This window comes from Populus nigra, chromosome 7 (genome assembly GCF_951802175.1).
Source record: "Populus nigra chromosome 7, ddPopNigr1.1, whole genome shotgun sequence".
Taxonomy (NCBI): Eukaryota; Viridiplantae; Streptophyta; class Magnoliopsida; order Malpighiales; family Salicaceae; genus Populus; species Populus nigra.
Window position 1 is genome coordinate 6,225,808 of NC_084858.1, and position 22,983 is coordinate 6,248,790.

General features: G+C 33.6%; 1 protein-coding gene across 6 annotated transcripts; it reads right to left on the reverse strand.

The window, feature by feature from the left end:
- Positions 1 to 9,711: 9,711 nt before the first annotated feature.
- Positions 9,712 to 21,517, reverse strand: LOC133699482 (DEAD-box ATP-dependent RNA helicase 1). Of its 6 annotated transcripts, none has more exons than XM_062122727.1 (11): positions 21,348 to 21,517; positions 21,178 to 21,228; positions 20,028 to 20,106; positions 17,492 to 17,639; positions 16,901 to 17,390; positions 16,080 to 16,234; positions 15,551 to 15,728; positions 14,503 to 14,690; positions 11,482 to 11,686; positions 10,612 to 10,717; positions 9,712 to 10,130 (listed from the first exon to the last, which is right to left on the reverse strand). In XM_062122727.1, exons 4-11 carry the CDS (start codon positions 17,614 to 17,616, stop codon positions 10,024 to 10,026), a joined length of 1,554 nt encoding a protein of 517 aa, XP_061978711.1. In that variant the 5' UTR covers positions 17,617 to 17,639; positions 20,028 to 20,106; positions 21,178 to 21,228; positions 21,348 to 21,517; the 3' UTR covers positions 9,712 to 10,023. The 6 variants fall into 6 exon arrangements, with proteins under 6 accessions (XP_061978711.1, XP_061978710.1, XP_061978712.1 ...); XM_062122726.1 differs by having other exon boundaries at positions 17,492 to 17,648; XM_062122728.1 differs by lacking the exon at positions 21,178 to 21,228.
- Between the last annotated feature and the right edge of the window lie 1,466 nt (positions 21,518 to 22,983).

Genomic DNA, 22,983 nt, shown 5'->3' on the forward strand with positions numbered 1-22,983 from the left:
CCTTTTAATCATCTTATCTATCTCACATTGAGACTACCTAAGGCAAAATCAACAGATTAATTATCTATTATTAGAAAATAATATAAATTATATTTTAGGATTTTATCTAACAGTTTAAACTTTTAGATCAATATGGTTCTTTAATATAGTATCAGAGCTTTGATGACTAAGTGGTCACAAGTTCGAATCTCATCATTCCTATTTATTTGATAAAAAATAAGCACAAGGTAATGTGAGCCCGTGCAAGTTTCAAGTCCAAAGGGGGTGTGTTAGAGAATAATATAAATCATATCCTAAAACCTTACCTAACAGCTTAAACTATTGGGTTGAGATGGTTCCTTGACATGGTAGTTGAGATGGTAATATTGTTCTCTAACACTTAGAAACGGCGTTGGGTTTCGGAAGGGTGTAACATAGAAATTGGAGTTTTTTTTTACTTATCATAATAAAAAAAAAATTGATAAAAAAGAAATTCTCTAACACCAAGAAAGGTCATCAATATTAATTGAAGCGGGCTACACAAGTAACCCAAAGACAAGTGAGCTTTGACATATTTGGACAACTCATATGGCTAACTCCGTTCACTGTTTGTGACTTTCTTTGACATCATTGGATTTGTCTTGTCGAAATCTTTTTTATGGTACAAGTGGTGTCATCATCGAAACTTCGGTTTGTCTTCGAGGTCTTTTTCTCTCTTTCTCTCTCTTAACAAATTTTAAGAAGAAAGAGAAAAAAATGATCACGAAGACACACCGAAACTTCAATTACGACATCACCAGTATCGTTTGAAAGATATCGATGAGATGAACCAACGACACCAAAAAATATCATCAACGATGAATATAATAAGTCACATGAGTCGTCCAAAGGTGTCGGGGCTCACTTGTCCTTAGGCTACTCATGTGACTTACTTCAATTATCATTAGTGATCTTTTTAATATCATTGGATTCATCTCGTCAATATATTTCTGATGATAGTGGTGATGTTATTATTAGAGTTTTGATATACCTACAATATCTTTTTCTTTCCTTTTCCTCTCACTTTTTCCCTTTCCTTCTTTTTATTGAATTTGTGTACAATAATTTTATAATTTAAAAAAGTTGTATATGATAATTAGGGACTCACGTAATATAAATGTCATCTACTATATTCTAAAATATACTAATTTTTTAAATATTTTTTGTATTACATTATTTTATTAATTTTTTTTACTATGCTGGAAACAAAAACAAAAAACTCATAGAAATTGGTGCATAGAGCAGGAATCACGCATCCCCGTATGCTGCCTAATTTGTTTTTTTAAAAAAAAAAACTGAAATAGATTTGAGCTTTTTGGTAGTTTATGGGTGTACAAGGTCCACTGATGATTTCCTGACACGAGAGCAAATCTAGGGATGTAGGGTGTTCACAACACCTTCGGTTCTGAGCCATTTGATTATTTTTAAAAATAGGAAATCCCCAGATTAGCCTTGAATCACTCTGTTACGGTAGGATTACCTTAACTTCTCGGATCATGACTCAACCCGACTCGCCAAATAACATTCTTCAACTCAAACGAGGAAGGATGAGTTTTTGCAATCCTTGACAAGACCGCTACTGTAAAACTGAGATGACAAACAGATCAACTGCGATTTGTTTATAGTTAACAGGATCTGACATGAAAAAGGATTGACTTCTTGAGTTGTCAAATCAACCATTAGGGTATCCTCGATTAATTATTTTTTTATTAAAAAAAAATTCTTCTCATGGCACTGACCAATTCATCATAGCACTAAGTTCGATCAAGTAGGTTAATATTTTTTTAGTCAAACAAAAATTCAGTCCAAATCAAATTTCTAAATCATGAATTATATAAGTCAATGTGATCAGTCTAACCAACTGGTTCTGTGTAGTGTGTATCTATAGTAGGTGAGATATTTATTGAAATCAATAAATAAATTTAAAAAAAATATAAAAAAATTAATTTAAAATAATAAAAATTAATTTTTTTCAAAATCACGGTGACATTGCAAAAACAAACATTATGCTAGTCAATGCTTGCTTCGCAACTTATCCCTAGCCCGAATAATGTAATAATATTATTAGATAGTATTTGGTTATTACCACGAGATAAAAAGGACATGGACAATAAAGATAAAAATATGTTTAATTGAAGAAATATGGACATAAAAATAAATTTATCTCTGTGAAAATTTTATTGTGAATTTTTGTATTTTCAAAACACAAAGTACATATGAGAATATCTCCGGAGACAATATTCATTGTCTTTTATTCCTAAAATATCATTATAAAAAAAATTTTAATTATAAAATTATCCAATTCAAACATGTAAAAATAAAAATGGGTATCATTATAGTTTTAAAACCCAACTCTGGGGGTCGATCAGGAGCAAAGCTTCAAAATAACGACTTTTAAATAAATATCACGTTTCTAAAGCGTGATATGGTCAAACCTCAATCTTCTGCCGAAACTGGTCGACCGTTTCATACAAAAATCATGATTTTAGAAGTTTTTCTTCCAAACATATTTTATGAGTCAAAATATATATTTTTTATCTAACTTGTTGACTAAAATATAGAGTTCATTTAAAATTTTAAAAAGTTAATGTTCATACAATAGTGGATGATTTTGAGCAATCACTGAATGAGGATCTGCCCTAAATAAATTATATGAATGACCTAGCAAATGCATTTTATGGACAAGTGGGATAGGTTTAGACTTAAGAGAAGATCAAGTCATGCCAGACCATAATAACAGCTCAAAAGGACTATAATTTTTATTCGACTATTGGATCGTGCTCCAATATTTATACGAGTTTTCAAATGTTATTTTCCCTAAAGTGGAGGCTGCGTTGCTATACGTATCGTTGGATCTTTAGATATAAAAAATCTTTTTGGTTTTGGAGGTTTTGAGATCTTGTTATTTTTAGAAACGATTGATTGGTTTCACTGACCATTATGAACCAGTCAATTAATTGAGCTAAAAATAGCATAGTTTGATCATATCGCGTTTCAGAAACGCAACATTTACTAAATATAGCTATTTCACCAAATCTTTTTTATTTTATATCAATGCACCAATTTTTTTTATTTTCTATGTTAATTGCCTGATTAATCCGAGTTTTTTAATAGTTGATGAAAGGGTGGAAAATACTCATTCAGTGTTATAGACGAGCAACGATTAAGGACACAATTTTATTTTTTCCTTGGAATTTATTAGTGTTTCTTCATCTCATTTTGTATGGATGGTAATTTCATCTCAACATGATAGATATCAACCCAAATTGTTTGGAATGATTATGAATTTCCTACACTCAGATTAGGTTATGGGTAAAACCTGAAGCCAAATATTAGATTTTAGGTTGGGTATAGATATTGCACTGCTTGATCCCAACCCGACCCGAAATAATAATTAACTCTAGAATTTGAAAGAACTACATGTATGGTATGCTAATTATGTATTAAATAGTTATAAATTGTAGCATTCGGTTCGGGTTTTTGGTTCAGTTCAGGTTAAAGCTACCCGGCGAGTGCTCAAAACCATATAAAATCAGGATAAAGTAGGTATTCGTGGTTCAATTTTGCCATAAATAGTCATTATCATGCGTTGCTTGCTTGAGATAAATACATATAAGAGTACAATTGATTGATTATTAGGGATAAACGATATCTTGGATGTCATTATGGAGGAGGAAAATAGCACCAACCACTTAACTACAGCAGTTGGAAAATAGCCAAATTAATTGAAGAAATTGCTGTACCATAAAGGAAAATTGGAAGATTTTAAGTCAAAGGTTGTCTTAATGATCCTGACGCAGCAACACTAGCCCAGTTTTAAGGATAGGCATCACTTGACGTCAAAGGATTTAATTATACTGTTCCTTTTCCATCCGACTACATCCAAAAGTTTAGCAGCCAGAATAGTCTATCTCCTTGCTTCTTTGAAAATACAGTGATGGTTTTTCTAATATTTTTTTATTTTTAAAAAAATTATTTTTAATATCAAAATATCAAAACTTGAAAAATTACTAATATTTTTATCAGTTAATAAATAATATTTTTTTAAAAAAATTACTCATGAATTAATAAAAAAAATTCGATTAACTTCATGTGCTGTCTTTATTCTTGTTGTAATAAAGATACAACGGAATTTCATATATATTACCTAATACTTCTAGAAGACTTGGAAAATCTAATGGTGTTTACATGGATAATAAAGCACTTGACTTTATTTTTTATTTTTTTTACTTTTTATAATATTTTTCTGGTCTCATTGGATAAAATCATGTTTGAAATTAAGATAAAAAATACCAAATTAAAAGGAAAGTAAAAAAGAAGAAATTATATGGTTAACTCTAAATCCACAACCATTTTTATTTTTATACAAAAACTTATTTTGTTTATTTTCTACGTAAGTTAGAGAGAGGAAAGGAAAATTGGTTAAAGAGTTTCATTCGATAATAAAAATTTGATGATAATGCTTTTTTGCCGTCATTTTGTGTAAAAAAAATAAAAGATTAGGTTTGAGAGAGAATTTTAGTTCTGGCTTTGATTTTGTGTTTTTTGATCAATTTATTAGTAAATATAATTTTTGATATTTTTTTATTAAATATACATATTAACCATTTCAATTACAATTTTTTTTTGTAGAAAAAATATTAAAAATGCTCGAGCCTTTTTTGCATTAAAAAAATTGCTTCGTCCTCTATTTGTTTATTAAGTGTTGACCTATTAAATTGTAACTTAGTGATCTCTCTGAATTGCAAACTTCTAACATTTTTAATACATGTGATGGTAGAACTTAAAAGGAAAGCTACGTGCCTAACATTGCCCCGAATGAAAGTTTGGACTAGCCTATCCACATCCGTTCTTACAACCAACATTAACTAAGAACAAAGGGGTCGTGATCATAATTTTAAAATCTGGTTTGGTCTGGTAGGTCAATCCGGGATCCAGTTGATCCGAAACTAGAACCTGATTGAATTGAAGAAAAAATAGAAAAAAAAAAAAACCCAGTATGACCCGGTAACCTAGTTGACCTGGCAAGACCCGGTAGCAACCCGTTGATTTTTATTTTTTTTTACTAAAATAATATTATTTTGATTTTTTTAAGAAAAATTGATCCAAACAACTTAATAAGCTGATCAAAACTCGAAACCAGATCTTGAAGTGGGCTGGTTCTATAAACTATATTTGTGGGTGTGTGTATATTTTAATTTTTTTAATTTTTTTTATATTAAGTCAAATCGGATGACGCGGGACAAAGGGCTACCCAGCAAGCATTTAACTTCCGAGCACCGTCAATACTGTCAACAGAAACCGCTGCAGCTGCTCTGCTCCACCTCTGCTGCATCTGGCACAACGTATTAAATGTTGTTATGGACTCTGGAATCTGGACTTTGCCTTCACGACGAAGAAAAGTAGAAAGTGGGCACACGTTTGGAAAACGAGGGCATGGTACCAAAGTATCCAAAGTTCCTATTTCAGTAGGGTCACCAAAGATATGGGATCATATTTTCTCTACCTTTTTGCTTGTGTATCTGTGCCTGGGTGCAAAAGGCATTTGCTGATTGAAGGCAGAGGGCTCTCTGTTTTTGTTTTTGTTTTTTTTTTTTTTTGTGAAATGAAAAAACCAAATCAGAGGCAGCCCCCTGCAGTCTATTTTGTGAGGTTAAAACTCGAGATTCAGAGGCAGCTGTGTGTTTGTAAACAGAGACAGAATTTAGTCTCCCAAAAGGGTAGTCCTGCTCCTTCACCAATCACTCAAGTATTTGTCCAGCCTCTAGGTTTTGAACGCAAAACTTGGCCGCTCATTTATCCGAGATTTCTCTCTTAGTTATAGAAGCATTCTGATGAAGATACAAAAATCACATGGAGTCTTCTGGAATGAGTTATTTCTAGAAATTCTTGTACTTCATTCATGCTCACCATATGTTCTATAACCTTCAGTTCAAGACTATATTGACTTCTTTTTTAATGAATCTTCTCAGGAGGTGTAAGACTCTTCTGGATTAAAAGACTTCACAAATTCCTCGGGAGGTGTTGATGGGGGAATTCTTCGATGATTAAGTCAATATTAGGTATTTTTATACAGTAAAAAACATTAATAAAAGTATCAATGAATTTTTATAAAAAAAAAGAAAAAAAAAGAAAGAAAAGATCAAAATTCAAGAAGAAGAATGAGAAAATGTGTTTGTCTCTAAATATAAGGTTTTTCCCAACCTTTTTTTTGTACTTTCATGTTTTTTTTTTTATATTACTTGATTTGAACTGCTTCATGCAACGTAGGAGAAGTAGAAAAGTAATCTCGTATGAGTAAGATAATATTATTTTATTATTTGTACCATCACTTCTAATTAATATAAGTATGGACTGCTTGTTTATATTTAGTAGAATTATGATGGACATCATAATTATTAACCCAGACTCAAGGTACGAGAGACTCAATGTGGAATGACCTTTCAGTTGTGATCATAATTATTAACCCAGATACAGGGTATAAAAGACTCAATGTGAAATGACATTTCAGTTGTGCATTCAACCTGAAAAACATTAGGTTCAACTCATACTCTAAGTCTAGAAAAAATTGGGTTTAGCTCGTGACTACACCTAAAAATAGTCAGGGATGGGCATGCTATATCCCCATATGAAATTGGGCGTGGTCGTGTTCCTAACTCATCAGGTGATTGGGCGCAGACGCCCATAACATTTATCTGAGATTTCTCTCTTAGTTATAGAAGCATTCCATCTCCATGAACCCCATCGGACCTCACACCCCACTGAAGACTTGAACATGAGTTATTGTCACGAGTCATCCAATTTGTATACTCGCGTCGTTGCAGAAGCTACTGATCCCGAGAGATCCAAGAGAAGGGACATTGTGCTGTATTGGAACTTGTCAGAGATGACACCTCTTTCTATTTTCGAACGGTGCTTCCCTGATAGGCAGGCTGTTCCGTTTATGAATGCCCACTAGCGTATAGAGCGGGAACAAGAATTAATATAAGCTCAAGGCCATGTTTGGCCCAAAAAGATTAATCCAATCCAGCATTTTCATACCTAGTTTCTCTTTAACTCAAAAACAATCACTTGCCTCTCTTCTTCTCGTCTAGTCCCCAGTCTTTCTAAATTCGAATCCCTTCTTCTTGCAATTCCACCTTAATACAATCGAAGAACTTGAGAATTTACTTAAGCCAGCATCGAAGAAATGGGTAGTGTCCACCATCAAAGCCAATGACAAGGTTAAAAAACCTAGACCGCCAGATGGTAGCTGAACTGATTTTTTATTTTTTATTTCTCCTAACCTCTCATCGTTGTTTTAGAACCTTAACGGGGTAACCAGTAAAACATGAATCTGAATGATTTAAAATCTAAGACTAGTTCGGGTTTGCTTCGTAAACATTGCTAACCTAAAACCGAAAAAACCCAAGTGAAACTTAACTTATTTTCAGTTTAAACAAGACTTGGTATTTTAATTGTATTTAAAAATCCTCAATTCACATAACAGTAGCTACATACATACACGTAAAAGGAAAAAAAAAAAAAAACCGTAGTGAGGCACTATAAAAAATCTCTAATCCCTATCTTCCCCTTCTTCTTTCTAGCCCACACACAAATTATACTGTACTTTAAAATACATTTTATGGGAAAAACATAGATTTATTGTACTGTAGACATCACTGTAGATATAGTATATTTACACTGTAAATGACATTGGAGTGCCTATGGAGAAGTGTTATCTATTCTATGTTTAGTCAAACGGTGTTGCTAGATTGTTGAGTCATTTGCCCCCCAACAGGACCCAATAATATGTTAGGTCCTGCCACCACCAGGGTTAGGTCCTGCTGGACCCATCGGCATCAGGTTCTGTAGCTAATAAGACCCATCATACGATATTGGGTATTAACCCTAGCAGGACCCATTAGTGTTAGGTCCTGCCCTAACAGGATCCATCAGTATTGGATCCTAGTGGCAGTAAGATATAGACTCATTATACTGTGAACAACACTGTAAATATAAAATATTTACATTGTGGACAGTGCTATAATGTCTATGGGGGGCGTTGTCTGTCCTGTGTTTAGTTAAAAAGTATTACTGGGTCATTGGGTCCTGTCGCCACCAGGACCCAATACCGTTAGATCCTGTTGGACCAATCAGCGTTGGGTACTGTGGCCAGCAGGATCCAATACTTTAATTTTTTTCTTCTCTTATTTAATTTTTTGTCTTACAGTAAAGAGAAAATAAATTGATGAGAGTTTTTTTATATTGTACAAAAGTTGGGTGATGATAATATTTTTCATTCAAGGTTGAGTTGAATTTCTTTATTAAAGCATATTTGTTTTTGCGTTTTAAAAATTCTTTTAAAAAAGTTTGAATTTTTTTTAATTCAAATTAATATTTTTTGATGTTTTTGTATTATTTTGACGTGATGATATAAAAATCAATTTTAATTTCTTTTCTCTTATTTAATTTTTTTTCATACAGTAAAAAGAAAATAAATTGATAGGAGTTTTTTTATATGATACAAAAGTTGGGTTATGATAATTTTTTATCATTTGAGGTTGGGCTGAATTTTCTTATTAAAACATGTTTATTTTTGCGTTTTAAAAATTCTTTTAAAAATATTTAATTTTTTTTATTTTTTTATTTTATTTTAATTAACATTTTTATTTTTTTGGCCTCATGACTCTTATGTAATTTTTTTTCATACGGTAAAGAGAAAATAAATTGATAGAATTTTTTTATATTGTACAAAAATTGAGTAATGATAATTTTTTTCATTTGAGCTGGCGTACATTAGATTCTGCTGCCCAGCTAGATCCAACAACTTTGAGTTTGGCTTCCAATGCACTTAAAAGATTTTCTATAATTTTTATTATTTTTTTAAAAAAAAGAGACAAACACAGATTAGATCAACACCTCCCGCACAGCACGACCCAAGTTATCTACTCTATTGTATTTACTGAGTTACAACCAAGGAATTGTTGGAGTGATGAAATGGCAATTTTTTTTTGTAAACTTGATGATTCTTCTCCCCTAAGAACATATAATTTGAGATAGGGGAAGAGAGAGAAGATTAGAAATCCTAGGTAAATTCATGAATTTGTTTAATCCAATTTACTATGTTCACAAATTGAAGAGTTCTTGACATGCAATGCTCTGCCGAGTGTTTTGTGCTTGTCTAACATTTGAAGTTTCAGCTGACATATTTGTTGCCATGCATTTTAGGGGATTCGGCAATTTGGGGCTGATTTATCGATGATGACAACTTTTTCCTGGAAAAACACGTCATCAAGTCAAGTTGAAATATAAAAAGGATACCAGTTATTTTTTCGGAACTCTAAGCAGTCGTCTGAAAGGCGAATAAATCACGTTACTTTTTTTTTTTTTTGGAAGTTTAGCACCAAGTCAGCTTAATTCGGGTTATAGTATAGTTAGTGTCTTTTACACGTTGATGTCTGCACTAGCTGAGCATCGAGTGAAGTGGGATTCCCAAGGTCCTCCTTTACCTGTTTTTTCGTTTTTTTGTGGCTTCATCTCGAAGATGGTGCTTGGGCCTGGTACTGTATTTTTCATCTGCATCTCAAATCAAAGCTTCCATGTTTGCTGATATATAGCTTCATTTGAAATCCCTTACAAATGGAGGAGTACATTTCGCTTAGCTAAAACTTTTTCCTATAAGCAACCTAGATGGTTTAGCATCACCACATGTCACAGAAGTTGGTCGTTAAATGGTATAGAATAGACAAAAAGGATCCAAGAACAACTAGTTAGGAACCCTTAATCGAGTTTAATTGTAGCTTCTTCAAAGATAGGCTGAATATTACTTTCGGGTGATCGACAAAGCGTGAACCCAAATGTAAAATAGGGGAGTTGCAAAATTGCATCCATGTATATATATATATATATATGTGGATTTCATCGTCATGGTGCAGTTTTATGTTTCAGAAAACTTCCACGAACCTGTGAACACCAAAGTTAGACTAGACATTGGAAAAGATGCTGCCAGCTTGATTGATTAAGCTATTCCTCCAAGGATTTCTTCTCTCTACTCACTCTAGAAAATTTAAGACCAACTTTTCCCTTTCTTGATGTTTCTGATTGAACTGTTTCTTTAAGTTTCTCCAGTGCTGCAGATAAAAAGCAACAAAAAGCTCAGTGTTACTTGTACCAACATCAAAAGACATTCTATTTAGAAGTCAGAATTTTCATGGTTTCCTCGTCCAGCGAGGATACAACCAGCATTTTAAACATGATGTCATCACAAAGATCTTATTCATCACATATCATCTTTACAGCCTCTTCCTTTCCAAAGGTAATGGTGAGAACAGCAATTGATGAAGAAACAAAGAAGACCGTGCCCAAATCATTCATGACTGTCCAATATCTTTGCTACCAGGACAAAAAAAAAATGATATAGAAAAGTGGTTTAACATTATTATCTCAAAATGAATTGAATCTGTAGTCTAAATTAAAGACAAATTGCAACAATAAGTGAATCCTAAAGAAAAACAACACTAATTTTTACTTTCACTCATGAGCTAATGCAGAGTACGTATCTGCCAAAGCAATTACGAGTTTCTCCATAGGAAAGAAAAGCCAAGAAATTACCAGATAAATAGAAGGGGTGAAGTGACTTAACAGAGCTCGAAGGGATGGAGTAAATTGGACAAGAATCATTATCAGCTTTCTGTAACAGTTTCTTGAAACGTTTTACCTGAAACAAATTAAATAGTAGATTATTTAACTATTTCAATCTGCTAAAAATATGTTAAGAATGATTCCAGTTGAGCCTCCAGGTTGCTGCAATTGAGCACTTGTGGGGCAACAATAACAAATACAGCAGACAGACAACCAATTTGTTTTGAGCAGACATGCAAAAAAATTGCACTGGCATGAATTAGATGGTCAGTACTGAATCAAATGAATACATTCAGCTTTCATCTGATGTGATGATGGCCATGGTTCATCCAGAATTTAGTTCCCCCCTTGATATAAGTGATTTTTATTATATTCCATATATTGTGAATCCAGCTTGTTAGATCATGCTAATGTTAGAAACTTCCAACTTCTTAGTTTCAAACCAGCTTCAAGCAAAAAGCACAACTTTTCCTTTAGAATAAATGTTTTGACATCAATAACCCAAAATAAAAATCACATCCCCCAAATGGTCTGAACAAGTATATAAAAATAGGTCAAAATCAAGCTGACGATATACTGATCTAAGAGTCTGCTCTCTTATATGAGCTCAGGCAGTTGTTCATGGTGACCAACACTTCACAACAGCAACCTAAAACATCAAACCTTTATGTTCAACAATGGATGATAACAATGTTCCCTCTACATGTGTGTGCCTACTACATTGAGCCTGAATGTTTAACCATGTATGTGAGTGTGTCAGCAATGAATTTGGACCGAAGTAATCTCATTGATGCATTACCACAAAATATGTCTTGAGAAGAAATTAAAAAGAATATATACCTCATGTGTACGCAACAATGTGATGCAACGCCCAGTCTGGCCAGCTCTTGCTGTTCGACCAGCTCGATGAACATATGTCTTTACATATGCAGGCATATCATAATTAATGATATTTCTCACTCCTTCAATATCCATTCCACGAGTCATCGCATCGGAGGAAACAAGTACTTGTATCTCCCCTTCTCGGAAGGCCTTCAGGGTCTTGCTGCAACATTTAATTTAATTTTGTTATGTTCATTTTTTATTAAATAAGTCAGATATAATCCATAAACCTTCTGTTACAGTAAATTACAGCCTTTGGCTAGGAAGTGTAGAAAGCATTTTGCAATTTTCAAAATCCCCATGATTCTTTGACATCATCTTAACAAATACAACAATTACAATGAAACTGCAATCCTAAACTAGTTGGGTTATAGATTCTTTTGCGCCATTCTGCTTAATCATAGTCCGAAACTGCCTCTATATCATGCGATATAAAATTTTGACACCACTTCATTCACATTAGTTTACGCCCCCCTTCCTTTTTCCCCAATACTATTTGCTAATTTATTACTTCTCCAAACTGGGGCCTCTAGCATCTTAGGCGGTCTTCTCTCAAGGATGGAAGTTGCACCTACTGCTTCCATAATCTTCACAAATGTATTATTTAAATGATTTTCACCTAAAGTTTATTCAAAAATATTCCCTGAGAACAAAGACATCAAGCAACATGAACGAAATGTTCTATTTTAAAAATTGAAGTTACAATGGACTACAAGTAAGTCACAGGGGTTATATGTTTATGTTAAAAATACAACAAGGATTTCCATTCTAAGCTAGAAGCATCTTAGGAAAACTACATTTTATCTCCCTTTCCCCATACTCCAAATGTCAATTGTAGATGCTTAATTTGCTCTCACTAATTTCATTTGGAGATGGTCTCACGTTATGATCATGAATTAATTATGGGATAATTACAGTCTCCTATAGTTTGATTGTTTTTTCTCTGTCTCCGTGTTTTGAAAAATTATACTTTACATCCCTAGTCAAACTAAAATTTCAAGTAGTGTGAAATGACACCACCCTCCTCATATATAATATATTGCAAACTAAAAGAAACGACAGAACACTCACTCTCACTCTTGAGTGCATCGTTTCTTTCTTTCTCTCCACAACATTCTCATGAAAAAACCCAATTTTCTTTGTCCATATCAGAGAAAAGAACCTATAAAAGAACCATAGTAAAACGATGGTTTTTAGGTTGATTTGAAGCTATGAATTCTGGGTTGTTTTTAGGACTGGTTTTGGGCTGATCTTAGCTTGGATTTTAGGTGTTTTAGTGGGAGAAAAGGGAGGCATAATCAACTGTCTTTATACGAAGGAAGAGTTAATGAGTTGAGGTGATCCTAGAATAATTCGAAAGTGGCAAGATGATTTAATTTTTGCAAAAGGGTTTTATGTTCTCCATCTTTAAACTCTAGGCAAGATCTCACATACTATGAGTGACAAATAGTATGAACCAAACCAGAACATGGTCGTCGGATCTAATGAAAAGCCCCTTATGGGCAAGATGAACACATGAAGAATTAGAAGGTAATGTGTTGACAAAGGGTCGGTTCAATTCTGCATACGTTCCCCATTTTCTCGTGCAGGTGCAACAAACCTGGGGTTATATGGCATCATGGCAGGATTTTTACGCAAGATACACAAACTTTCAGTTTTTACTAGAAAGTTGAAAGAAAGATTAAGTGTTTTCATGAAGGTTGAGCAGCAGAAATGTTGTTGTTTGGAGCAGTTACATCTTTGTTTAAAACAAGGTGCCCCTTTGGGCATGATAAATAGCAGAAATAGCTGGAATATTGAAGACAGGTTGTTGTCATGGGACTGTTATGGAATCTAGTTGTGCCAGGATTCCAGCAAGTATGGTGGAGATTGGTGGTGGCTAGGGTTTTATGCTTGGGAAAAAGAGCGAGAGTGGAGAGTGGCAATATTGTTATTTTAGCATAGCATGTGTTTTTTAATCATTAATTGAAATAAAATGGAACTTTGTAGATAATTCCAATTTTTTTGTTGATTTTTTTTTGCAGATATAAAGTGTTCTACAGCTTATAAATGTAAAATGTAATTTTTCAAAATACAAAGGCAAAGAAAACAAACAATCAAACTATAGGAGGTTCAATGTAATTATCCCATTAATTATATATCATTATAGTGATAACTAGTGACTTGATTAATCATGCTTTTTTGGTTTTCTTGTATGGATTTGGATCATGTTTAATGGGAGCCTTGATGATGATCATGGCTCATACGGAACAATATCTCACGAAGCATCATCCTCAAATTTTGAGACTGTCCTCACCTCTTCCCCCAAGTATTTCCTCGGTCTCCAAAACACCATTTTAAGCCCTCATTCAAAGTCAAACCCGAATACAACTCCCCATCATTCAAAAGTCACCATAGACTCATTCCTGGCCACTAAATTTAGTCCCCAAGGCATTATTATTTGGTACACAACACTCTCACCAAACCCAACCAACAAATCCATACACAACCCCTCTACATCAAGCAAATCTCATCTATGCAAGGATCTATTCATTTTTGCTATAGTTAGGACAGTTTTCTTGGATCTTAATAGTTATGAAAAGATGAATATTATAGCAACCCATCGATGTTGTTATTACAAATCCCATTTCCATCTCGTTAGATATGAACTAGTTCAAACTGACCTTTTTCATATCTCTATCATAGTTCCATTCTTGTGATTTTTTAAAGATATTTTCATGTAATATTAAAATCTTTCCTTTAGCTATATTGAATAGATGATCTTCTCATGATCATGGTAACTCCTACTTGGTGGAAGAGATGATCATAAGAATGGTTTAAGGCATGGTCCAACTAATTTGCCGTTTATTTTAGGTCGTCCAATGTCATATATGTAAAAGCCTTTTAACCAGTCCCACATATTCACAGAGACCAAAATTCAACATGTGTTAAACCTGTACCTAGTACCCAGTCAATAATGTAAATTCATCATAATATTACCTTCTTACTGATTGACGTTGAAGACCCGAATACTCCTTGATCTTGACTTTCAGATCACCAAAAAAGTTCAGTAAGGTGCAAAGCCGATGAGTTGACTCCACAGATGATGTGAAAACAATACATTTCTCCCCTCCTAAATGTTGTAGAACCGCAACCAAGTAAAGAGGTTTCAGCTTGGACATGCAGATCTATTCAAAACATGTAGAAAGCTCATTTTAGTAGAGAAAACACGATTAATTTCTTAGGGAGAGCTAAGCTCCCTTTGTCATTGCCATGCTTCAAGAAAATGTAACTATATGATTGGAGATCAAGTTACTATAATTAGTTTAATGAGCAGAATCCAAATTCAAAACATTTTGACTTTTGAGTCAATAGCAATATAAATGTAAATTTAAACCCTATATGGAGAACTTCAAAAAGAAAACATTGGCTTACAATATATCATATAAAAATATCATACTAGATCAGTCCCAAAATGAACATCATGTTCAAAAAACAATAAAATTTTAATTTTTTTCTTTAAATTCAAAATTTACTTCACCTAATTTATTTTTCTACAAATTGTCATTTTTCTCCAATTTGAAAATAAATAGTCATTTTTTCGCACATAATACTCATTTTAGGACAGAGAGTATGAAAATAAGGAACTGAAGTTATGTTTTACCACATCTAAACTGCAAAGATGGACACAAAATCTCTAAATTTTCAAAGTTCTTCTCATTGCAATTCTAAGAAAATTCTGGAAAATCAATACTCAGAACTTCTACCCTTTACCCTGCCAAAAATGGACTCCCTTCGTCATGGAGAAATAACATATAAATTAACTAGTATAATAGGAAAAGAGTAAATCTGCACCAAGATAACATTATTGTATTAAGCAAGTTGTACAAAGTAAAATCATATCAAAATCTGTTTAATGTATCTTTTCATATTCCCAATTGAAACTTCGATCAAACTGAGGTTGAATCAACAGCTATAAAAAGTTCAAAATTAAGCCATAAACCACAGTTACCAAGCACAAGCTGGCAATACAATAGTGATAGCGTACCAGTTTGTAGGATTCTAATTTTTCAGGGAGTTGGTAACGTCTTTGACCAGTTGTCAAGAATAAAGGATGATGCAGATTAAGTTGAGCAAGCTTGCTTGGATCTTGGGTTAATGTGGCAGATAAAACCATCTTCGCAAGCCTAGGGTAAGATTTACCCTTGAACCCCCTTTCAACACCACTGCAAAATATTTCAAATAACAAGCACAACCAAGACTGAATGTATCAAAGGATATAATTTACTTATCTTTTCATACAATAGTAACATGGATAATCTTAAAGATGTTGTATATCATCTCATAGGATGCAGGAAGTGCTCCATTAACCCCAACAATCACATTGAGCATCAATTCAAGCATCACAATAATTCGCCTACTAGCAGTATGTGTGACTTCACAAGAGACTCTCTTGGCCAGAAATATATGCAGTGACATAATACTGATGTATGGGATAATGCATGAAAATGACTTGTTGCTGAGACAAGAAGATACTCATGGTAGATTGGAGGGAGATAAACAAATATAGAACTCACCATCTCCTTATGGTTTTTAAGGAACCAGATGCACAAGGAAGAAAATTATTAACACCAGGCACGAGGCTTTCATCATAAGGGCGGGTCAATTTGAGCACAGTCGGAAGCCAAGATTGGTATGATTCCCTGAGCAAGCGGTCTGTTTCATCAACAACCTAAAATAATAGTTTGCTTTATTAGAATAGCATTACCACATAAGAAATGACAGAAATGAAAATATGTTAAGGCAACACCTTGTGGCCCGTGCATTCATACAACCAAAATCTAAATTTTTTATTTGTTTCTTCCAAACATGATGTCCTAGAACCAATCATGTTGAAGAAACACAAAGGGGAAAACAAATGGGTAGAGTAAAGTATCAATCACAACAGCTGTTGGCCATCGATGGGATGCAGTGATATAAAAAAAAAAAAATTAAGCCTATGATATGTTGGAATTACTAAAACTAATTTGGAGTTCGTCATCAAGATTTTTATTCTTATATACGATCACATTTAATTAATTAAACAGCAACTGAAAAATATATTAGCATGGAAAACCAGTAGCTAGCAGCTAGCCTGCATATTAGAATGGATTGTCAAGATGAAATTAAAGCAAATTCTTCTGAGAATCAATTTATAATAAAATTTAACCAAAGTAATAGCATTTCAAAAGAAAAGGTAACACTCGTCTATTTGTTAAAAAAGGCAACAAGAATTCAGTCCCATATAAACTTTCACAGAGAACAAAGGAACTTGGTGTTACTAAACATGAAATAAATTAGAGTTTCAGAACTAAAATGTGGCAGATGTAAGTTGGAGATAGCACAATTCGATGCTTACAAGATAACAGAGGTGCTCGAGTGTAAATCCCTTAGTGGTAGTGATATGGTCCATGAGCCTTCCTGGGGTTGCCACCAATATATCCACTGAACTCTGTAATTCTTGCAAAACATCTTGGGGGTCATAACAAATCCCAGCCTCATGCTGAGGTTTCTTAATAAGTTCTGAAATTTCATCAGCAATTGAAGATTGGCCCACAGCCAAACCAACAGATAAGCCCATAGCAGGTGCTATGGCAGCAAAAACTTGTTTAACCTGCAAGGCTAAATCACGAGTGGGCAAAACAACCAATGCACGGAGACATTTGACAGCGCGAGTCGAAAGCATTTGCACAATTGGCAAAGCATAGGCTAAAGTTTTGCCACTTCCTGTTGGTGAATTAATGCAAAGGTCTCTCTCAAAGGCACCTGGCCCTATAGTCTCTTGCCAAACTGCAATTTGAACTGGAAAAAGTGTCTTGAAACCCATATTCTGCAAAGCCATCTTCAACCTAAAATGATGAGCAAAGATTTTGATTTAAACAACATAATCTTGAAAAAACAATATTTGAATATATTAATAATATATATCTATAGAGAGAGAGAGAGAGACCTGGGGTCAAGGCAAGGGAGGATATCAAGCGGGTACTCTTCAAATTTGCTTACATCAACCGGGCTTCTCATCCATGGCAACACTGGCACATTCTTATTCTGTTTTGCCATTGTTGATTCCTCCATTCTCTCTCTGTTTCTTTCTGTCCCTGTTTCCACTATATAATTAAGCCTTCGTCAAGTCAAGCAAAACAGCTGAGAGAGAGAGTTGCTGGGTACTGTGGGGATGGCAATAGCTCGGGTCGGGAGCGGATATTGTTCCACTTGACACCGCCCCAAAACATCGAAATCCACCACCATCCTTCAACCTGGTCAGATTAGGTCCGATGGACTTTTTCCACTGGGCTGGGACCCAAACCCAATCTGGTTTTTTTAATAGATTTTTAAAAGACAAAATCTAAGCTTAATAGTTAGTTTTTTATGCTTGATGAGCAAATTTCTGTGTATTCTAGGTTTTTAAATTTCAAACATGTTTGGTTCTGAATTCCAGAAGCTTGGCATAAAAAAGTTACACTACAATTGGCATTTTCGCTCTTTTGGTAAAGCATCACAATAAGCATTTTCTTAATGTACAGGTTAAGGAGTTTTTTAAAAAACAAAATCAGACTTTTCAAAGCAGAGACCTGTTTTTCTTAATCATAGATGATAGGATAACAGTTTGTCATGGAGTCCAATTTTTAGAACAATTGTTCATCTCTGTGCAGGTATGCTTTTATCTCTCTTAGTAATACAACACAAAATAACAACACATCAAATATAAAACTGCCTGAGAATGCTTCATCACATGAAATATCTATTAACATCTTCTAATCGCAACTAATGACCCACCAAGAAACCTAAAAAAATAAAACTTTGACCTAATGAATCATAATACAATCACAGTCTTAGTCAAATCAAGTAAAACAATTGAGAGAGAGATGTTGAGTACCAAGGGGATGACAATAGATCGGGTTGGGAGCGGATATTGTTCCACTTGCCACTGCCCCAAAACATCAGAATCCACCACCATCCTCCAACCTAGTAGGATTAGTTCAAGTGAAGGACCTTTTCCATCGAGCAGGTACCCATACCCAATCCGATTTTTTTAATAGATTTTTAAAAGACAAAATCTAAGCTTAAAAGTTACCTTTTTATGCTTGATGACTGCAAAAATAATTTTTAGAATAAACAGTGAACAATTTTTACATCCATTATACATAGTTCAAACTTTGTTTGTTTTAGGCTTGATGATTGTTAGGTAATGAAATTCTATGGATATAATTGTATTGTAAGAGATTTTTAATTTAAACTATATATGAATTTTAATTTGAACTATGTATTTTAAGTTGTTTTTTGTATTGTTTATTTAACTTTTGTCTTAATTGTATTATACTGTTATTTTCGACATGGCTGAAATTGTCTATATAAATAGTTAAAAAATTTACATGTAAATAAAAAATGTTTTTGAGAACCTTGATGTAATGTGTGTCAAAAGGTTACACTCCTCACGCCCTCCCTAGCTTGCTTGGAAGAACAACTCACCAGTTGATGCCAGAGAGAGCAGAGCCACCCCTCTCTCTCTAACACATTTCCACTTTTCTCCCTCCACCACTCTCTAGGAGCCTATACACCAACTTCAGGTACTACCTCTTTGTACCCTTGAATATGTTTTACTTTTGGTGTTTTTTTACTGGGTTTCAGCTGTTTTCTGCTTTATTTTTTGTTGTAATCACCCATTGTTTGTTATTTTGGTACTGTTTTGCTTTCATCTTTCCATTTACATGTGAAGTTTTGAGAACATGGGTTTTGTTATATTTCGTTCATTGTTTCTCATTTGTGGAAAATTGATGTGTTTTATTGATTTTTTTTGTGCTCGTCAATGAAATAATCAATTATTGTGGAGTAAAGTTCTGTTCTTTTTGTGAGAAAAGCAACTTTGAATGTCTCATAGAATGCATTTTGATGATTAATTGTATGAGTGTGGATTTTCTGTCTATCTATGATATGAAAGTTAGTGGTTTCATTGCTCTTACTATTGTTTTTGACTTTTTCTTTGTATGTATTTGAAATGATTTTCTGTCTGTTTTTTTACTTTTTCTTTCTTCTGATATAACACAATGGGAAATAGCAGCTCTAAAGCATAGACATTTCCAATCCCATTAAAATCCCATACTTCTTTCATGGATAAATGCTTAGCACATGATATGATAAGGAAAATTGCAGGCTCCTAACTACTGTTGCTCCTTTTTTTCTATGCTTAACACAGAGGCAACTCTTTGTTTCAAGAAAAACAGAAAACCAAAACCATTGGATTCTACACACATAAGGTGCAAACCTCTCCAGATTTTTTTTTTAAAAAAAGGGTTGTGCATGCAGGTGCAAAGAAACAACATAGATGAATAAAACATAAAACCTTTTTTTTAAATAAATTCCAGCACAGAACAGCGGTGACAGGAGCGTCATTAACCCATTGCAATATAAGGCTTTCGAAATGGACAATCTTTCTAACGTTCATCTAGCAAGTGTAGATTTTATGAAAAAAAGGATCGAACTCGTACCAGGATGATGTAGGATAAAGTCCTGGGAAGAACAATTCAAAGACAGCAATAACCCTCCTAATCCTTACAGCAACTGAACCTGGAAAAGCACCACAGAACCGAGGTTATTCAACCATGCAAAACCAGTTCAAGACAAAAGATATGGAAAAACAAATCAAATGCCAATCAAAAGGTAAGCTAAAACTGCAGGCATAGCAAGCAGCAACATTGAGCTATATATAAAAAAAAAAAAAAAAGCAGAGCAGCATCAACGTAACTGCAAAAACTGAAAAGCTCATTGATGAAATTAACATCAGAGAAGGACCACATCCGGACCTAAAACCAACTTCCAGAACATAAAAGCATTGCAGCAAAGCAATAAGATGAGTCAAGCATGGGCTGTCCAAGTCTTTAAAGGTTTGAAAGGGCCACAACAAGAGAAGCTTCATTGAAGAAACAGTGGCCGAGAAAATTAAGGAAAGAAGGTAGGCACAATAGGTAAGCACTGAGAGTCTACCCTAGCTTCATCTTCCTTCTTTCTTTCTTTCCTTCCTTCTTCATGTTAAAGTCTACCTCAGCCTCTGGTGATACAGACACGTTTGATTTTATACATTTCTAGCACTTAAAAAATCACAGAAAACTTCTCTAGAGCATATATATAATTGGTGGATATACTTTCTCCCCCTTCTAAATTCTTAGTTGCCTTCTTGCTATTTTGTCAACCGAAAAGATTCTTAATTTTGTCTGAATAGCATGCTCAAAATTCAATTCTAATTTCCCACGTGGGAAAATGTGATATCAACACACTAAATTGAAAACTAACTTCTGCGCTTATTGATTTTTTTTTCCTAACAGGCTAAAATTCACTAACGATGGTGCTGGCTGCTAAGTCCATCTAAAAAAAGAAGCTGCATAACCCAACACATACGTGCAGCAACAAAGAGACAGAGCAGACACCCAGACCAGAAGCAAGAGAAACAACTGAAAACCAATCTAAAAACAAAGAGATGGCAGAGAGTTTCACGAAAATACACCAGCCACAGCAGTAGAACAGGTACTAAGGCACATGCCACCAACCAGAAAACCAAAGCAGAGAGAAGAAGCAATGAGAAAAATGCAAAGAATAAAATAGATTTATAAGAAGCCTAGAAATAAAAGTGGAGAAGCAAACCAAGAAAGCATAAAGAACTACACCGACAGTGGGGATAAAGCCTCGGAAACCCTATAAAAACAAATTAGCAACTTATAAAGCACACACAATTGATCAAACAACAGCTCAAACCAGTAAAAGAGAAACGCAAAGACAGGAAAAAGGAGAACAAAAGGAAAAAACGAAGTCACCAATCACAGTGTGTGAGTGTAGCCCAGAGAAATCTAGCGGGACAGGTTCGGATCCTGTGAGCGGAGAAAGGCTGCCGAAATAGGTAAGGCTTCGCCGGTCATGGATACTGTGGAACAGACAGGGAGGGAAATAGAAAGGGGATACGGAAAATCTAATAGGGTGTGTTTGGGAAATAGCCCAAAGAAATCCAAGGGTGTGTCCAAAGATTTTTTTAAGGACAAATTTTACTTAAAATAAAATTTTGTTTTATAATTTTAGATTAATTTAATATGTGATGTAAAAAATAATTTTTTAAAAATAAAAAAAATATTTTAATGTATTTTTAAATTAAAAATATTTTAAACTATCACTGTTATCACAATCTCAAAAAAAAATTTAAAGTGTATTTGAAAACGTGGTGCAAACCATGTTTTTAAAGATTTTGAATTTTTTTTGTTTAAAATAAAAAATATATGTTTTTATATTATTTTTATATGTTGATGTTAAAAATAATTTTTAAAAAATAAAAAAAATTATTTTAATATATTTCTAAATAAAAAAATATTTTGAACCATTGATATCACAATCTTAAATATATCTTTAAAGTTCTAATTGTGTCCTATTTTTTTTTCATAAATTGATTTAAGGTTCTAGTAAAACCCAGCCAACTAACATTTTTGTTTTTTTATAATTCAAAGTGTCTGAGTCAGCTTACACGCACCACGACTAATCCTCGGGATCCACTAAACACCTTACAAGCCTAGGTAAAGATGGCTATTTACCTTTTTTTCAGCTTAGTTAATTTTCCTCGTGACATGTTAGACAATGTAAATTACCATGTTTTTATCATGCTAAAAAAGGGGGGGGGGAATCATTTAACATTAAAAAAAAAATGTTCCGATGCTAGTTGTGTGCTTCTTGTTCCTCTTGAATTAGAATGATAAGATTTGATTAAATTAGATTATGTTTATCTTGGAATTGCATAACCATATGACCTCAAAATCCTGTAGCTAGTTTGAAAGACTTATAACCCTAGATCTGTTATATATCACATCCTAAATTTTGTTAATCTAGAGTCAAAGTCTACCTTTACCATAATCAAAGTGTTAATTAAGAAAAGTAAAGGGTGCTCAAGAATAAACATGGAACGGTTTTGTACCTCCATTTTACACCGTCTAGCAATTTAGCATTTTAGCAAGATTATAGGCAATTCAAAGAGGAAAAAAAGCAAACATTGCCGTCCATTTGGGAACACGTTTGAACTGTGTTCTCTTAAAAAATAATTTAAAAAAATTATTAAAAATTATTTTTTTTTATATTTTCAAATCGTTTTGATGTACTAATCTCAAAAATAATTTTTAAAAGATAAAAAAAACATCATTTTAATATATTTTTAAGCGAAAAGTACTTTAAACCACAACCTCTATCACAATTCCAAAGAGACTATGAGGGCAACCAAAGAAAAAAAAGACAAACATTGTGAAGAAAGCAATCAAGCAAAGAGCAAACCACAAAAGCACAAATAACATAATCAAAGCCCACACCAGCGACGAAGGCAATGAAAATAAGAAAAATAAAATCTTGAGGGGGCATAGCTCAACTGGTCTCTGGGTTTGTTTTCTAGAAATCACTAGTTCAAGTGCCACAAATCTCAGA

Excerpts from the sequence above, each read along its gene's own strand:
- LOC133699482 (XM_062122728.1), bottom strand. The coding sequence starts at position 17,616 with ATGGAGGAATCAACAATGGCAAAACAGAATAAGAATGTGCCAGTGTTG. Across the intron at positions 16,235-16,900 it reads TCGAGCACCTCTGTTATCTT|GTTGTTGATGAAACAGACCG; the intron begins GTAAGCATCGAA and ends CTATTATTTTAG. Across the intron at positions 14,691-15,550 it reads AATTAGAATCCTACAAACTG|ATCTGCATGTCCAAGCTGAA; the intron begins GTACGCTATCAC and ends TGTTTTGAATAG.